Genomic DNA, 20,187 nt, shown 5'->3' with positions numbered 1-20,187 from the left:
AGCCGACAGATCCAACAACTACGCCGACGTTTCCTCAAAGTATGACTCATCACTTTTTCTCAAAGTCTAACATCCTTAAAAATATAGATAGAAGATTTCTGATTTCGGATTTGGATTCAGCGACCTCAAATTCTTCAAAGCGTGAGTCCCATTTTCAAAAATACCCAAAAACAAGGGAGTTATAGCTGTTTTCAATATAGCTTTCCATTTTCATATGATTATATTGTAAACGTACTAAGATTATTAATACTCCTGCCTCACAAAGGGACAGGCAAAGGTTTGAAACACCTAAAAAGTTTAAACATGAACATTTTCAATTTTTAAAAGTTCAAAAAAAATAAACTTTAAAGAGATGAATCCAATTATGAACTCATAAATCATCTCCACTCATCACCCAATAAAATACGAGGAAAAGGACAAGCAAACTTCACTGAATCTTAATAGATTGTCATTCAACAATTTAATTTATCAGTTTCAAATAGTTGAATATAGCCTAACTCCAAAATACCAGTAAATATTTCTTTGCAACTATCAGAAAAATCTATTATGAACATACAGTATAAACATTGTGGTGATCTGAATCGATCTATGAGAAATAGGAACTGAAAGAATAAAAAATGTCATTCCATTCGAACTTAAACGAAACTGATGTCTGTGTTTGTATTAAAACTGCTGAGTGGATAATGCATACTGAGAAAGTCATGAATAGGTAGTCCAGACCAGCCTGGTGACTTTGATGCTTTTGACACCGGAATCTCGTTTTATTTTTATTAAAGAATGAAAACCATGTATCATAGTGAAAAGCAGTTCTATGCTTTGTATTATTATATGAGTATTGATTAACATAATCATGGCTTGTCGATTTTAGTCGCTGAGCTGAATCCTCAGTCGTAGAACTATGGACCAAGCGCGAGCTTTTGCTTTCTATGTCGTATACCGTCGACACAAACTTCGGCTTTTTTGTTGTTCGATTTTTTGCCGTTCTTATCAATTCTGTTGAATCAAACATAATGATATTTAACAAGTTGCGCTAAACCTGGTAGAATTCATAGGAACGGTAAAAATCAATTTTACGGGAATCGATGTACATGTAACTGGATTTAGAAGATCAATACGATAATGTGTTCTATCATAATTTAATAATTATCACAGAAATGTTCAAGTGAAAACGTTGGGCGCAAACCTACTGCCATGGGGAGACAAATAAATTTATGAATAGCTTGATAGCTTGAATAGTGATCTGATATTTGTTACACGTTTTATAAGCTAACACATTTAATTAAGCTAAATACCCAAAAATAAGGGAGTAAGATAACTTTGAAAAACCAACGTTTTTCTGCCGATTGACAAAACATATAAAAAATTAGTCTAAGACATATTATGTCTTTCTAAGACAACGTAAAACCAACGTTTTTCTGCCGATTGACAAAACATATAAAAAATTATGTCTTAGAAAGACATAATATGTCTTAGACTAATTTTTTATATGTTTTGTCAATCGGCAGAAAAACGTTGGTTTTTCAAAGTTATCTTACTCCCTTATTTTTGGGTATTTTCAGAAATCAAGATAAATATCCCACCAAATTTCCTACACGAATACAGAGTAAGTTGTATTATAATAGCTACAGTACATACGTACTGTATAGTACAGTACCTGTTCGTTTTTACCGTATGATAATAGAAAGCTTTATTAAAAACAGCCATAACTTCCTTGTTTTCGGATATTTTCGAAAACGGGACTTACGCTTTTAAGAATTTGGGGTCGCTGAATCCAAATCTGAAATCAGAATCCTTCTATCTTCATTTTCAAGAAATATAGTTTTTGAGAAAAAGTGAGGACCGGAGAGACGTAGAATCACCATGTGAAAGCGACAATATGTCCGCTAGTATCTCGATCCAAACGGGTTTCTGCTTGCCTCGAGGGGAAAAGACATGACAAAAGGAGGTTCCTGGCTGGGAGTCGGCTTGTGAAAGACACGATTGGACTCAATGTACTTCGACAAAAAAAAGGTGAACACTGTTCAGTGTTCAAGTTGCACGTCTCCTATCGTGTGAAAGTGGCCATACAGTCTTAATGTCAAGTATATTTAAAGAAAGCTAGTTTCTCCGAGAAATATAGTTTGAAAAATAACAATGTCACCACAATAGCCTTTGTTATAACCGCAATTAATATTTTCCTTTAAATGCTTTGAAAATTGACTATGAAATACTATGGCCAGAGACAAACGATCCTTTATGTATGAGAATACGATATCCTTTTCTGTATGACATTGGCATCAGCATGAAAATATTATCCAACAATTGAACTCAAAAGTATGAGGAATACGTATGTTTTTATTAATGACTTAATTCAATAAGTAATATTATTGAATTAATTCCTCTGATTGTATCATAATTTTCCAGGTTATTCAGATTTCTTGATTTTTTTCTTTAGTAAATAATAATCACAATAGCTCTATTGGAAGCCTCATTTGGCTTAACTGAAAAATAAATTCAACTCTGCAATTGAATCGACTCTCCAGGAAAATTAATCCAATCATGGTGTTTCAGTTCACAATTATGAATCCAGGTTACGTCAGAAACTTGGGGTAGATGGTCATCAAACCACCCTATATGAGGGTAAGAGACTCAGGAATATTTTTTCATGGTGTACTATCTACATGACTCATGGGATTCCCGAGCAAGAAATTCATAAATCAATTGAAAAGAGAGTTGCTGGAGAAATGTATGTACAAAACAGAAGATTTCAGAGCTCATTGAGTAACAAGGATTTCATTACGAGCATCTAACAATTTGGGAAGGTAGATTTTATATGACTGGTGTATAAGTTTCATGAGATGGATGTATTATATGACTTGAATTATCCACTATTGACAAATCCACATACTCCTCCAATTGGTGGACAATGGATGATTGTAAATAAAATGAAATTAAATTCTGAACAAACTGGATTTATATATTTCTGTAATGATCTCATCAAATCACTTTTCATTTCAGATCTATTCTTTCACAGTAGCAGCCATGCTTTTTTTAAGACTCTATACCTCTTTAATTTCTACAGATTTCTCCAAATATCTATGGATTCTCCAAATTAACTTCTCTTTTCAAATTTTCTCAATAATTTAAAACAATTGTTTCTGATTCCAGATCTACTTCCTCACAATGAGAGCGCATTCCCTGTCTCGAAGGAATTCCTTCAAAAAGTGGTCGACATCCTGATGGACTTCATCAAGGAGACAAACGACCGGAATTGTAAGGTGCTCGATTTCCACCACCCTGACAAGATGAGGAAGCTGCTTGACTTGGATGTTCCTGACAAGGGAGTAGAGCTGCAGCAGCTGATTGAGGACTGCGCCAAGACCCTCAAATACCAAGTCAGAACTGGTGAGTCAAACAACAACTCATCAATAACTACTATCTTACTAGTGTAAAAAATACTATCTGCAATTTTTGAGAGCTTGTTTTGAGTGGAAATCAACAAATACTATTTCTCTCAGTGGAATTTGTTATTTTTTTGTGTTTGTGAGCTGTAGGTTTTTATCAACGTTAGTTTTGATGTAAGTATCATAAGGAATTCGCCTATTCAACCAATTCAGTAATACTCATGTATTGAGGATTCGCAATGCTATAATATGAAAAACTTTCATTGATGACGTGGAATGTTTGTTATTTGGATGAATCTATAGTTGCAAGCTCATTTTTCAAGGAATTTTCTTGATCAACGATTGAAGTATTATTCATGTATTGGGTAGTTATAAAAATGTAAAAATGTAAAAGGTTAGTTATAAGAATGAAAAAAGGTAGTTAACTACTTGGATTTTCTGTTATCTGGATAAATCTATATTATTGAAAGCTGATTTTCTATTGAAAGGAGACTCACTATATTCTATAATTGACTAACTTGACAGTAATTCGAAATAGTAGTTGATGAATTATTATGCATTGGTGCTTCAACTTTGACCCGATCCCGATCAGCGATCAGCGATCAGCGATCAGCGATCAGCGATCAGCGTAACTCATATTATAGAGAATGCGTTTATTACTGGTCACTGGTCAATGTACACTGCTCTTACAACTACTACTTCTACTTTTATGATATCTATCAATGAGTAATGATACAAAATAATGGGACAACGATGATAATATCAGGGCAGAAATCGGACCTTCGAATCGTCAAGTGTGATCCTCGTTGTGATTTAAGTAGCATTTTTGTGTTGTTTACAGAATTGTCTAAAATTATTGTTTGAATCTGAAAACTTCTTTTTATATAATAAATAAATTAATAATAATTTTCAAATTAAAAAGTTTTCTGAGAATTTTCAACGATTATTAAAGTTTCTCTTCTGAGACCTCAGTTTCACCTTTCGAACATGAAATTCAGAACGTTTGTGTTGCATAAATGTAATGTTCCATAAAATCTGTGAAAATAGCAGTAGCATCCTGAAAAATTGAAACTGTGCTCAGGATGTGCTGGTGATCTTTTTCCTATTCCTTGTTAATTTGAAGTGCATTTCTAGTGATTAGAAGAACTTTTCATTGTACTTACTTGTAAACATCATCATAATTAACTAGATGAATTTAAAGTTTTTTATTTGAAATAGCCTGTAACTACCATCAAGTATTTTTTTCCTCCATCCACTATCAAAAATCTTACTTTACTCTCTGGAACAGAATACTAGTTTTTCGCCCTAGGGATAAAAGTGGTCGCTTTACTCCTCAGGAATTAAAAGTAATTTCATTTGAAAAACATTGGAAGCAGCTGTTTAATTGTTCCATGTCTGTTAGCGCCTTTTTTTGGAGATAAGTAGTAGTAAATGAATAATAAAAAGTATAGAAAGTAGAAAGGTTATAAGCTATCTAGAGTAGTTCTTAACAACCATATCATTATAGGTTATTAGCCGCGGTCTTAGGTTATGTTTTAAGTTTAATTAAACAAGGATTATGTAAGGATTTCTATGAAGAGGAAATGAATAATCAGTTTTAATAAATATTAATGTAGGGGGGAGGAGAAATATTGTGTAAATCATGGGAGAAAGTGATTTTTCTCACTCGGACAGATTATCCGCCTTGGCTTCACTGCGAGCTCCAAACCCTCAGGGTTTCCCTCAGGGTGAAAGCGTATACTCAGCTATCAATGTATGTGTGTTCCAACTCATTCATTGAATATCTCATTCAAACGTAGAGTTTTTACTTGAAATTACTGCACTTATCTAATGATGATCATCATAAGAAAATACGGTATGTTGATTACTAATATTGTTTTATCCTATTCTAATAATATATCATTATAAAATAATTTATTATTATGATTAGATAGAATAATTAAATTGAATCGTCTTATTATTAAATTGATCTATCAAATTGATTGGATAAATTATTTAAAAAAAAGTCTTTATTGTATTGGAGTCTAATACTGCAGTTGTAGAGAAAAATTTGTATGTAAAGGTATAAAGGTAATTTTTTCCTTTTTGTGTAGTTGAGAAGTTGATATTGTGGTAATTATTCACATTAAATTGAAAAGACCAAGCAATTGTCAAAGAAACCACAGATTTATTGATACTTAGAAATACCGGTTTCGGTAATTACACCATTGTCAATCTCTTATAAACTCTGATAATGACCGAAACCGGTCTTTCTGAGTATCAATAATAAATCTGTGGTTTCTTAGTCTTTTTAATTGGAAAGGTGTGTATTTGATATAAAGGTACTCCTTGATAAGTCCGGTGTCCCTGGAAACAGTGTCTCTAGCACTTTCAATGGAGAAAAATAATAGATGACAATCATGGCTAAAAGTCCAGTCAACGAAAGATTATAGAGGGAAAAGTTTGGAACTCAATTTTCAACTCCACAGCTCTTTTGAGGATAGTAAGAGGATTAACATATCAAAAGTCCTCACCCCTACCCCCTGTGATCATAATCCATCAGCTCATAATCAGCACGGATTTTTTTCATCAATCGTTCAAAAATTATAAGGCCGAAAAAATGAAAAAATTGGAGGCAAAAGTGTTATTTCAAAAAATTTCTCACCTTCAAGAGCGGATATTTCAGAAACTGTGAGAGTTATGGAAAATATGTAGAGGACAAAACTTGTTGGTAATTTTGTGAGCTTCAATTTGGCATAGAATATAAATGTTCATAAATGCATAGTTTCCGAGATATATGCGAGCAATGAAAAATTGTACTTTCAAACCACCCCCACCCCTTTAGCACAGGGGGTAGGGGTGAGGACTTTTGATATGTTAATCTTCTTACCATCCTTAAAAGAGCTGTGAAGTTGAAAATTGTGTACCAAACTTTTCCCTCTATATCTTTATTTGAGCATTCGTTGCCTGGACTATAAATCTTCACAATATACTGTACTTACTGTGCTGGCCCTTCTCATTAGATTGGAAGTTGTATTCATGAGCGAGGTCTACTGTTCGCAGAACTACTAGTACTATTCACTTGAAGGCTATCGGAACCAGCCTGGAAAGTTACTTGCTCTCATTGAATTTGTAATAGATATTTGCAAGCTAGATTACTGTTTTTTTTCTGATATTAGAAAATTTACTAGATATATATCACGTCTAAGAAACCCGATAAAACATAATAAAGTTCATTAAGTTTGTGATTTTTTACACGCTAAATCACTGAATGAAGAGCTACAAAATGTATCGAAACAGCGTTAATTTTGTGAGATCTCGAGTAATGATTTGGAAGATAATGATTCACGTACTGGAATATTGCAAGGTGTGAGCAATGTAGTCAGAAATTGGATACAGGGTTCCATGAGCAGAATGCAAGGGTACCTTCTTGCATGTGATAAGGATGGAGTACTAAGAGGAGAAGTAGAAGGTAAAGGGTAAGATGGAGTAGGAGGAGTACAACAAACGATGAGAAAAGTGAATGTTTATCGATCTGTTGACTGAAGCGCGCCCCCAGCAGTAGATGAATTCGATTAGGCCAATGAACGCCGTGGCGACATGTGAGGGGTTGCATGGCCCAACAATAGTCGTTGATTACGGAAACCAGATCTAATTTAGATTTGCGGCTGTGTGGCATCCACAAACATACAGAGACGCGTGCCACCAGATCGCATCGCATTCCGATAACAAAACACAAAATATTGCATTATCACACGATGTCAGACTGTACAACCCTCCCTTCATGTCACCCACAGACCGCTGCCGGAATACCAATGAGATACTGATAACCGCATTTATAAAGTGATTATTATACTCCCAGCTTAATCCTATTCAAGACTCACCGAGTCTTTCTCGAATGAAATTTATTTTACTAATGAAATTACTCATACTCATAGAGAACACGATCGCATATGCGTGTACTGAATAGGTTTCAACTTAGAAAGAACTTGAAGGTACAAGACTTCTTTGTGAAATTCCAACAATATGAAACAGTCTTCTAAAGTTGAATCAATTCAAGGCCTGGAAATACGTCTACTACATCATCAGAGAAGTTGAACCAAAGCTACACAATCATTTTATCATGCATATTCATTTAATGAAATCCAATGTCAGTGTCATAGCTCTTTTGAAAATTGGCTCTAGAAAAGAAATAAATTGGAAAAAAAATTCCAACTTAATTCTCATCATTGCATTTATCTATGAAATAGAATAATAATAATTTTCTTGTTCGAACCCTTTTGAAAAAGGAATCAAGTTTTCTGGAATTTGATCTTCATCTGATTTCACTAATGGCTTCGTAAATTATCCAGGGTGTTTTTTTTTTGTTCCAGTTTTCAACAATTAAAATTGTAAGTAATAAACCAAACACAAGTATACTTGTGTGTTATTTTTCATACATTGGTTAATGTTCGGCGACACACCTTAGATGTTTAGCTATTTTCGTGATCTATCAAACCCTCTTCCACTACCACATTCCACTAACAGCCAGGACATTTGATTTGGTCTCTTATTTAGTTCATTTCAAATTTTTTTGTAATTTAGTTCAAGAGCTCAAAAGACTTCATTGTTCCCAATAGTTGTAATACTTCTTTAACTTTGGCCGTAGTTTGAGATCATTTGCAGAACCCTTTTACCATTGATCCATTATGCAGCTGAATCTACATAAAAATGGCAACCGTTCTTTTTTAGAGACTATAATTAAGAAAGTTGCAACCTATGATAGAATGAAGATGGAACCATTAATACAGAATACAGGATAAAATCATAGAGGAACGAAAACTATATTTCGGATCTTTCGTTCATCTCTGATAAAATGTATGGATAGAGCACAGAGCTAGAACAAAGAACAATAGAATCACGAGAATCAGAATGAATCAATGCCTTTCAGTCCTCACATCATCAAGAATCTACCAATATCATTATTATGTAGCTCCACCACTTGTTGTTGACCCTGATTGGTCAACAATAACTCGTTCAATATTCTTTCTTGGTAGTAGCAGTTACAATCAACACTGCAATGAGCCAACAGAATAATTATTTTTCCCTCCTGTTGACTTTTCTTCCAGCGATTCTTCTCTGGTGGAAACCTATTGAAAATTATCCAGGTTTTTCGTTATTAATCCTTGAATTCTTCTGGCTGTATACATTATTGCGGAAGTCTTCACGGATTGAATAGACTTTTATGCGATCTACTCAAGTATAGAATCAAACACTGATCACCTACTGAAATTAGCACCATTGAACACCAACATATTCTCCCATATCCCTTAGTCTGAGCAAAGCATGTCGAGCTCAATTCATATCCTACCGACATTCGACAAACACGTATCGTAGCGTGCCATACAAAATATCACTCGTCATTATAAGCATACTGTGAAGTTGTAGATGACTTTCCTTGTCTATGCGCTCAGTTGATTGCAGATGCGAATCCAAAATTCCACCCAAGATTGGTTTCATTCAGCTTCCAATGAAATTAATGAACAGTGTCATCATCGCACCACTCATTCAGTAGTCGTTGCTGGCAACGCGAAATTTATATAATATATTCCATGTATTTTTGTTGGAAGATTCAATGGAACTTCCCATTATTCTTTGGTTGACTCATGGTCAAATGCTCACTACTCACAAACAAAATTAATTCAATGTAATATTAAAGTTGAATATATAAAGTGTACATTGAATATATTTTGTACCTTTATTAAGTATCCTAAGTCAAGATGCTTTCAAAATAGCATCAGCAATTCTACTGACCAAGACAGCTATTTTCGGTTTTTGGAATTTGGTCCAATCACAAAGTGGTAGCCCATACTCTGGCTTTTGGCGTGTTTTTATGTGTATCGATGTGATACATCGTATCTGAATATTTTTTTCCAATCAATCACATGGGAAAACAGACATTATGATCTTGTCCCACGATTCGATTGATCTGAAGAAATATAATTTCAGATTATTGGAGCGAATTCAAATTACAATTTCACTAGCTTCGCTCCACTTCAAATTCGACCGATTTTTCCATGGAATATAATTTGATGATAAGTCAAGTAGCATCGTGAAAATAAACTTAACCCAAAATTGAAATTCAAAATCTTCCTTTTTAAATTTATCTCTTTGTTTGGGTGTATATCCCGACGCACTATTGAATTAGGGGTGAACTCACTGGCAATTTTGAACCACCTAACTAAATGGCAAACAGTTCAGCCCCTTTGAGTATTAACTTTCTCTCTCTTAAACATACACCCTCTCTCTTCCTCACACACCCTCTTCCTTCCCCACAGTTCAAGTATGAATGTTTGAAGTGCATAGTGGCACAGCTGGATATGTTGTATAAGAGGCCTGCTTTCAACATAGACAAATAATGATAGAGCTGCATCAGTCATCAAGTGTACAGTGAAAGTGTAGGCCTAGTGTAAATTATATACATTACGCGAATAGACACAAGCAGTTGTTACTGTCTTGTAGAGTGATATCTATACGAGTTAAATGTATGATTCCACTATTTTGGTTGAATGAGATTGTAAATAAAGAGATTATCATGAGTTCTGAACGCTTATGTTTTGTTGGACTTTTAAACTAGAAAAACTAGTGACAACCATTGTATCTAAAATATTAGGTTCATTTTGTTGTCGTTTGCATAAGGAAAAAGTTAACTGGTTTTCTAAACAAAGCTTTTCACATGTTCTCAATTTTCCAAATTCTACTGGAATATATTTCCCTTCACATAATACAGTATTAACTAAAATACTGAAAAATCTTCTATTCATTTATACAATAAGTACATTATCAAAATGATAATTGAGAATTAAATATAAAAAGCTTTACTGGCAAGACTTATTCCAATAACTGCTGCCATTTACCGGCAGAATTCTGAAAAAACATTGGTAGCCAATCAGGAGAGAGTGGGCGGAGTTTGAAGGTTTGTTTGAAGGCGTTGTATTAGTCGTTGTATTACTAATCGTTGTATTAGTCTCTGCAGTATAACATTATTTCTATAACTATTATATATAATCTATTTCTCAATTCATATATTTCATCGTTCTATCTGGTACTTTTGTATCCTTTTATGTACTGATTGTGTATTGTACCACACTCTCTTCTCAATTTTTTTCGACATCAAACAAAAATTCAATATTTAAATTTTTTTAAAATCTCCTAGCTGGACCATGTTGCATAAGAAGATTACAATATAATATTTTAATAATTTCCTATTCTAATTACCAACTGACTATTATTAGTTTTCATTTTATCGTGCAATAAGCCCCTGGTGTTCCTGCATGTCTCTATTATTCTGACTTATCAATCTATTTGACAAATCACCTATCAAATGGGAGTATTCCCAATATTATGATGTAATGTGATGAAATAATGAATGAATAAATAAATATTCCTTCCTGGCTTCATCAGCCGTGAACCACTCTACAGAGTGGAAGTAACAGATAATTGTCCACTTCATAGTGTATCCATCCAGTTTCAACTTTTCAAGCTACTTTGTTCTTAGAAACGCTGAAAATCGCTGACAATTTTGGGAATAAGGGCAAAGTTTGAGACAATTTTTTTCACATTTTCTGTTCACATTTACGTTTTGTTGGTTTAATGTTTATTATGCTAAATGTGTAATATCACAAAAGATAAAGTATTCCAGAAATGTGAATTAATCGCTTAACCAGCTGATAGCTCTTACATTTTATCAAACATAATGCTCAATTCTTTATCCAAACCGACCACAAGTATTTATTTTTTCGAAATATTTTGATAAAATTATTGATTTCTCAGTATTTTATATAGACAAATTCTTTTCGATTCTCTTCCTTTTTCCTAACTTGAAATCTTTCTTATTTTCTTCCCACTTTCCCTTCTGTATTGTTCATTCCTCTTTACTCACATTTTTTTCAAAAACATTATTCAACTGGTTTTTTATACAAATTCACTGTTCAAATGAATTCAACAATTTTTTTGGTAGCCAATTTTTGCAGATCTGATCCATTCATTCCCTAAACTAACTTTGAGTTTTGTAAATACAATAACTGGCACTTAATGTTCTGGCATCAGATCAACTTACATTTCCTATTTCAATATTGTAGATTATATTTGAATACGATAGGCTACTCATTCATATTATACTTAATTTTTTCCAAATTGATCCTATTTGCGTTTATCCTTTATGTAGCTGTTCCAGTTTATCTCACAAATTTGAGTTCCTGCAACCAGGTGTAGGCTGTTACATATCGAACTCAGTAGACTCTCTAGAAAATGATATATTGTAGAAATAAATTCAAAGTCCAAAAAAACATTATCGTCTCACTCACTTACGAAACGTACTGGTAATAAATTATCTGCGTAGACTCTCTTTCTAAATCAATGAATAGTGGGCTCATGTGGATGATTGTTAGATAAATGAGTAAGCTGAAGGATCAGGCAAGTTCGGTAGTTTTCCAGTCCACTCGATAAATCTCCCCTCGCTGACCTTAATCCCGGCGTTGTGTCAAACTTAACTACGATGTCCATTCTCCCTTTCATTCTTCTCATCCTTCTTGTTCTAATCCCCCTCCTTCTGCTCCAGTCCCATTTATTGTCCTTCAATTCCTACTCGTTATTTCACTTACACTATATCTCTCTTAATCTATCTCTCACACTCTCTCTGTCTCTTCCGCTGTCTTCCCTAGTCAAGTGGGAAGGATCTTAACGCATATCCTCTCCAATAACAATAATTATTGAACATGTTCATCTTATTGTATTTCAATTATGTAATTATTTATTAATTGGTAATTATTCCAGTTAATTCAACTATGTTGTCTATTCTGAATTAACTTACCCGACAAAGTGGGTAATTAACCCACATTACAGAAAGTTGTCTGTATTTTTAGCTTCAAATTTTTCTGAAATAACTTAATTTATTCAATGTGCGGTGATATTCAAGTGCAATATTTGACTATAATTTGGTGTTTTAATCATTCTAAATTTAAAATTTCAAGCTCATATATATTTTTGGACAGAAATTGAACTTTAACTTTCCACAGTAAGAACATAACCTATTTTTATGGACATGTTGAATATGTCAAAATTTGGGAACAGAATAGTTTTGGGCTATGCCTGTTGTTCTTCTCTGATCATATTCATATGATTTGTAATTGTGTTAACAAATAAGTTATTGAATTACAAAAAGCGAAATTTCATATTCAAGTTATGGATCATTCATGGATCTTATTAAAAAAACGACACGATAGTTTGTTTTTAGTTTCGGCTGATCTTTATGGGTAATGAAACGGATGATGATGATGAGCGATGAGTGTATCTACAGCTTTAGGTGGGCTCCAAACCATATGGAAGCGATTTATGAACTCGTAATAATCTATATCTATAAGCTGAAAGGAATTCGGCTCTTAGTGGTCAAGTGGTCATCCTTGCAACGGGAGTAGCAAGCACATGAAGATAGATAGATAGATAGATAGATAGATATATTTCTCGATCCATGAAACATCTATAGATGCATGAGATCACGTCAAAATATTAGAACACATACATACTAGAGTACTAGTCAAATTATTATGCCTTTATGGTTTCAATGGTTTTTATAGCATTACAGGTCTATGCTGGATTCAGGCAGCTGAAAAAACTCGTCAACATGATAGAAGGGGTTAGCGCAGAGCCACGTATGTAGAGTTTTTTTGAACTCTATGGTTCTCATGTCTCTAACTTGAGGGGTAATTTATTAAATAAACGTCTACCCATTATCAGATGGCTGGACCTTAGCCTTTCCAGACGGACAAAAGGAATGTTGATGTCATGCCTATGTCGAGTATTGATCCCATGAACGCTCGATCTTCATTGGAGCGTTTCTCTACACTTATGAGTGTGAACAAGGTTAACCAATGCTACAGATAGTATAGATGGTATACTGAAGTTTACGTCGAATAAGAAAGGAAGGAAGAAACATTTAATTAGAGATTTTGTAGCCTGGATTAGAAGAGCCGACATCCACACATGAACGGATACTAACTCTTGAAACTCTGAATGGCTGATAATGTAGTGTTGGTTGGAATGAGCGACAAATAAAATAAATGTTTTACTGTTGTATATTTACAATGGAATGAATAAAAATTATCAATATCTTGAGAAAAGCAATATTGATTGAGAAGAATTCTGAAAGAATGAGCTGGAAGTGGAAGCAAGAGGTAGAATATCAAAACTTGAAGTGGGAAAAAAGTAGTAAACACTACTCGTTCGTATTAGTAAAGAGTATTTGCTACTTGGGACTGTTATTGCTGGCCTCAGATTGAGTAGCTTAGTAGGTTAACCACAAAATAATTGACAAGGGGCTAAGTAAATACTGGCAAGGAATATGTTCCTCTGTGTTGAAGAAACAAAAACAACCCCAGTAAATACTAGGCATGATCCTTATTAATATTAGAGTGAATCTTCTTCAATAAGAAGGAGCCCTGCTATTTGTGTGTCTTTCCAGCAATTTGTTTATGGGACACAGATGTGAGATCCAGGAAAAGGCTGGACAAGTGGTTAGAAGCGTGGGTTTTGCAAGAAAATGAAGAATAATGCTGCTAAGAGTAGACTAGAAAGCAAGAAAGACTAGTGGAATCCACATTGTGAAGTATTAATAGAGAATGACAAAAAGAGAATCATGTTAGAAAGTGTTGGCTGATCGCTCGACCAAGGTAGGTCGGCACTGAGTGGATCTCATGAGAGTAGAGAATGAGGATGACCACTTATGAAATGGAGGGATGAACACAACTGATTCAAAGAGCAGACCATGTCTGGGAGCGTTTTCCCCAGATAGAAAGTTGACTAGTTAAATAGTAATGTTACACTTGTAACGACGGATACTAATGGATAAAGATTCAACAGTTGAACTTTTAATTCAGAACCTTTTCATAAATATTACAAATGATAGACATGATTACCTAATGCATTCTTAGGCCTACTCCCGAAAAAACTATTCATTTCAAGAATTTCATAAGAATTTCCATCCGAACACTATGATTTAGAAAGGCTTTTGTTCAAGAACGAATGTAAATGAAGTGGATGAAGCGAATGAAATGAAAGTAAATTATATAACTAATACAAGCTGTGAAATGTATAAGTTTTGTAATCATTGTATCTTACAGTGTTCTGGTTTCGTGGATGATGTCCACATGAGCTCATTCGATATGGAAGTAGGGATGGAAAAGGTGAATGATGTTTCACTCATCATCATCATCATCATCATCAACATCATCATCATCATCATCATCATCATCATCATCATCATCTTCTTCTTCTTCTTCTTCTTCTTCTTCTTCTTCTTCTTCTTTTTTTTATCATCATCGATTCTTGTGAACGTTCTAAACCAAGAGCAGAATTGGATTCAATCACAAATATTACTACATACGTGTTGATTGATTCTTGTTTTGTGCTTGGCTAAAGACGCTTCAAAGTACGTCCTTAAGTGTATTATCCCATACTTTGTATCTATTAATAAATTCATATTTATCTAAATCGTGTTATCCACATCTGCACCAAGTTTACCCTTTATCAATGAGTTATTGCAAAAAAGTACGCACCCCATTCAGTGGAGGCTACAATGTGGCACACATTTATCGCAAGTGTAGGCAGCTTTCCCTTTTGTGCAGATATTAATCCATCATCACCGTCCATCAGGAGGAGGGCTTAAAAATAAAGGATAGTCCAGATTACCATACAAGCACAACAGAAAAGACAGAGAACTGCTTCTTTGTATGTCGGCCTGAACACTAACGCCCCTCGCCAAAAAGCAATTTTCAAAGCCTAAGGGTGATTGAGGAACATACACTGCTGCATCCCCTCACTACATCTTCCTCCCTCAAATGAGAGGCAAACACTCCTCAGCTCATTTTTTTCCAATAATGACAACATTTTTTCGAGAACAATTTTCGAGAGAATAGGAAATCAGGCACTATGATGCTATGAAGTTATCACGTCGGATAATATAGTGGAAAAATTGAAAAAAAGTATGTTAATATTATAATCCTCATTCTTAATTATGACCAATCCAGCTCATGAGAAATGAAGGATTGGTGAGCTGACGCAAAATGAACCAGCCATTTTGAATTGGTGTAGTGATTGATTTGGATGTCTTGCGTCAGTGAAGACGCCCTGCAATGGAGTGAATAAGTAAGAAAACCACCTGAAAGTTCAAACCCATACTCAAAGCCCTTGACTGTGAGTGAATGCAGATAATAAATCACAATGAGAATTGATCTTCCTCGGGAGATAAATTCCCGAAGAACATCAATTGCCAATCAAGTTTGAAATAAATTTAATACTATAAAATTCCAATAAGCTAAGCGTTCGGTATATTTTTTAAATATATCTTATAATTATTCGATATTCTGACTACTTGGCAGCTGATATTTTCAGAAACACTGTTATTTACTCTGTGTCAAATAGAAAATCATTCCACACAATTAAGTCATTCTTTGGTTCAATTCCAGTTCCATTTTTCATGTGAGATTAAATACGATATTTTGCATGATTAAACTATTATTTTTTGATTTGATTTGATTCGATCAATCTCTAACTCTAACTTAATAATTCATTTGACAGTTTTTTTAGGTTTGCTTTTCAAATAATCTGTTAGGTAAGTTTGAATATAGCCTCAATCCTTAACTTTGCAATAGACTAAACATTTGATTGTTTTTAATTCATTCACATCGTATTTTCCAACTGGCAAAAAAATACTGTATATGAGATTAAAAAATAATCACCTACCCTACTGCTACTATAATGTTTGCAGCCGAATTGTGGTTGGTCATTGCCCTTGCCTATAGGAATCAAAAATAGAGCATGTTATACTTTGATCGCTGTATTCAAGTGTTCGTTGATAAAATAGTGTATGCTAAAGTGTTATTTTGCCTTTAAGGCAATCGTGATATATTTAAACGCCACCAGCATTTGTGTCTCAACTCTTGCTTTAAAGAGACTTGGAATATATCGTTGCATAAACTATTATTCAATTATATTAATAGGGCCTATAATAATTTCCACAATGCCTTGAATGTTCGTCATGAAGAATCACTCTCAATCTTTTAAGCTTGGAACAAACTTTCAGGAACTTTTCGATCATTTTCTAGCAAATTTTTTTTCCATACCAAAGAAACCCAAACTTTCGGGTTTCTCAAATATGATGATAAGCATGCTGCCTGTTAACATGTGCATCTCATTCTTCTTCTTATCGACAGTAATAGAAAGGTTGAAAGCTCTCGCCTACCCGCCTCTAAAAAGGGAAGCTCTCACATTGACAGGACATCGACGTAGGGTGAGAGAATGAGAGGATTAGCCTGTCTCTCTGGAGGGTCTTTTCATTTTTGTTCGGAGCCACAGAAGGCTAGACAGCTAGAAGGCTTGTCATTTTCCCAGGTCCTCTACTCTTTTCTATGCCTTCCTTCTTCTCGTGAACTGGAAGAAAACCATTTCCTTTTTTTGGTTTTGCTATCGCACGAAAATATAGTACCACCGTATACAAATACTGTATAGTTATTTAGAGAAGTAACTGAGAGCAGGGTGTTCTTTTTTTTGAAACCGTCCTCTTTCATGATTAAGGATCTACAATCATATTCAAGTACTATGCAGCAGTTTTACTGCCATGTAGTTCATTATATAATATAATTTTCCCTTGTGTCATAATATTCATTTTTTCATATTTTGCTATTCGTGGAAAGTGATTTCAAAGGTTTGAAGTTTATTAAGACTGAGAAGTTTTCTTGAAAAACATAATCAATCTATTTATTTCAAACTATGAACAATTTCTCAATGCTACTCTTAAGGGTTCAATTAGAAGGTTATCCAAGCTCCATTTCAATTTTCCAAATTCATGTTTACGATTCTACTATGTAAAATTAAAAAGCTTTCTTGAAACCTTGTATGTAATTCAAATCAATCTTGGACTATCTTATCCATTTTCCACTATTCTGTAAAACGATCTTTTCCTCGAATGATATTTTCTCCATATCTTATTTCTGCTACTCCTTACACAGCATTTGCTGTTACCAGTAAGAAGCGACAAGCATTTCAGGATTTCAGCTTGCTTCTCATGATAGCTTGTATGACTTCTTATGCCTATAGCTCAAAAATTTAATTCAAATATTTTTTAATTTCTTAGCATTATATAATGGGGCGAATAAGAAAATGCAGATTCCTAGCAGCCTATAAAGAGGGAATTTTCCAAAGAATTCATTTCTTGATAGATCATGCTAACAGAACTATCCGAGACAAAATAGAGGCAGATAAACAAAACAAAAATTTTCAGTAGAAGTCGTTGCACCCACCGATCTGCTAGCACTACCTGGTCGTGGGTTCGAATCCCGCCGGTAGGCAAGGACGTTTAATTATCTCATCAAAACACTCACGCACTTTTCATCACCCACGCACAAGCTGAAAGCTCATAAGGGCATCATCCGCAATAGAAAATAATACCGTACTAGATTGAATTACATCGTTTTTCGGTGGGTCTATGACTAATGAGTTATTAAATTTCGAGCTTCTTATTCATCAATGAGTCAAACAATCATTATTTGTTCATTGCATATGGCTGTCGCCACATCTGCAATAAAATAAAAGTTTCCTGGCAGTTCATCAGAGATAATGAACCTGGCGGAGACCAGAGTGATATTTGAATGTTGTCTGAACGATTGTTCTAACAAATAGGATAGATCCACGTAGCTTTACAGCCCAATCACGGAGCTAACCGAAGTTGGTCAACGATTACTCAGCATCGATTTTCACGAAAATGGCAAGATAAATAATCTACATGACGATACATGGTCCGATTTCAATCTCTAATACATGTACTCTGATGAAAAATAGATAGAATATATCTTAAAGATAATGAATGAATTGTGGAGCAAACCGCTTGATTCCCTCTCTTGCGACTTGATAATTGACAGCCAACCGCTTCCCATTCGTTTTTAATCAGTTTATAAATAAGAAAAGTAAACCTACTATTTTAGATTCAATTAAGAGTAGTTTCCAGATTAATGATGAGCATCAAATGTCTAATCTACTAGAAGGGTTTAATTTTTGTTTCAAAGAAAGTGTTGAAAAAATAAATCATGAGATGAATGGAGAGCCATTTGACTTGGCGGCACAATTTGAGGAAGGCAATTATACTATTGGCAATAAAATGAGCATGAATCTGAGAAAAATTAATCAAGAATTATTAATCAAAGCAGTAAATAAGCTTAATTACAAATCTTCTGCAGACCCTGATAAAATTAGACCGCAGGATATAAAGTCCAACTTATATTATTTGAAATTGATTTTGATGCATTTAATTAAGCGAATTGTTGATACTGGGAATATACCACCTTTATTGAAAGTAACTTACCTTAGACCTATTTTTGAAAAGGGTTCTCGAAAAAATTTAGAAAGCTATAGGCCAGTAGGCTCAGTATCTGTTATAATGAAAATTTTAGAGCACTACTTATGTATGCAGTTGCAACAATACTTAGACAAACATAATATTTTGAATAATTCACAATACGGATTTGTTAATAAGAAATCTACTATTGACTTATTAGAAAAAATGACAAATGACATCAATGGTGCACTGAATGATAATAAGTTTGTAATAGCGGTGGCAACAGATTTGAGTAAGGCATTCGACTTGGTGAATTATAAGATCATGCTATCCAAACTAAAATTGATAGGCATTAGTGGAAAATTTCTTAGGATATTTGAGGACTATTTTAGTGATAGGAGATTGCACGTCATTATAGGTAGATCAATTAGTAGTGGTTATAATCAGACATGCGGATTAATTCAAGGTAGTATAATCTCGCCGACACTCTTCAATATTTATGTCAACGATTTGGCTAGTCTAGCATTCAAGGGTAGTATACTACAATATGCAGATGATAATTTACTCTATGTCATGGATAGTGATTTACAAATGGGCTTGAGAAACATGCAGCAGGATCTAAATATGGTAGTGAAATATTTTTATAATCAGAAAACTCAAATGATTATATTTAAGAACCATAGAATAACTGTAAATGCTTTTAACTTGTTCAACGTGGTATGTCATAAAACAGAATGCTTAAGAGAGAATAGAGTAGTATGCAACTGTCAACGCCTTCCAGTTAATGATAGTATTAAACATCTGGGTATAAACTTTGATTTACATATGAGATTCAAAACACATATTGATATAATGACAAGAATAATGAAGGTGGCGCTTTACAAGTGTTCTAGAATTAGTCATTACTTTCCAGTGAATACCAAAAGAATTATATACTTCTCAATGATACAGAGTATTATTAATTATGGAATAACAGTGTACTCCCTAGCCCCTCAATACGTAAAATTGCCATTGGAGAGGACTATGAGAAGAATTGTTCAAACGTTGTTTAATAGAATTGAAAGAAATCTGCTGGAAATTTTATCATTTGATTTATTAGCCAAGTACCATGACTTGTCAAGGAACTATTTTAAAGAGGAATATAGAGTATTGAATGAAATTGTTTATCGGCTGCGACAAAGAAATTACAGAACGCAGAGATATAATAATGTTTATGGGAAAAACTTACCTAATAATAGAATACCCGATTTATTGAACTCTCTCCCCATAGAATTAAGAAATTTGGAAAGGAAAGGTGAAGCTAAAAGGAAATTAAAGGCATATTTTATGAGAATTAATAACGAATAGGAAAAATAGCTAGCATAACTTTAGATTATTCTGATTGAAATTATTAAATGACTTACCCGTTGTAAATGTTAATGAGGTTAGAATACTTGATTCAATGTTATAATAAGTTGGCTA

General features: G+C 33.9%; 1 protein-coding gene across 2 annotated transcripts in view; it reads left to right on the top strand.

Moving 5' to 3' along the window:
- Nucleotides 1-20,187, top strand: part of LOC111053128 (glutamate decarboxylase) — a 166,821-nt gene that overhangs the window by 106,411 nt on the left and 40,223 nt on the right. For both annotated transcript variants that reach the window (XM_039443101.1, XM_039443102.1), the window contains exon 3: nt 3,148-3,384. In XM_039443101.1, coding sequence (XP_039299035.1) covers nt 3,148-3,384 — 237 coding nt within the window. The remainder of the gene's footprint in view (nt 1-3,147; nt 3,385-20,187) is intronic.

This window comes from Nilaparvata lugens, chromosome X (genome assembly GCF_014356525.2).
Source record: "Nilaparvata lugens isolate BPH chromosome X, ASM1435652v1, whole genome shotgun sequence".
In the NCBI taxonomy this organism is placed as follows: domain Eukaryota; kingdom Metazoa; phylum Arthropoda; class Insecta; order Hemiptera; family Delphacidae; genus Nilaparvata; species Nilaparvata lugens.
The sequence above is the reverse complement of the archived record's forward strand: the minus strand, read 5'-3'. Positions and strand labels throughout refer to the sequence as shown.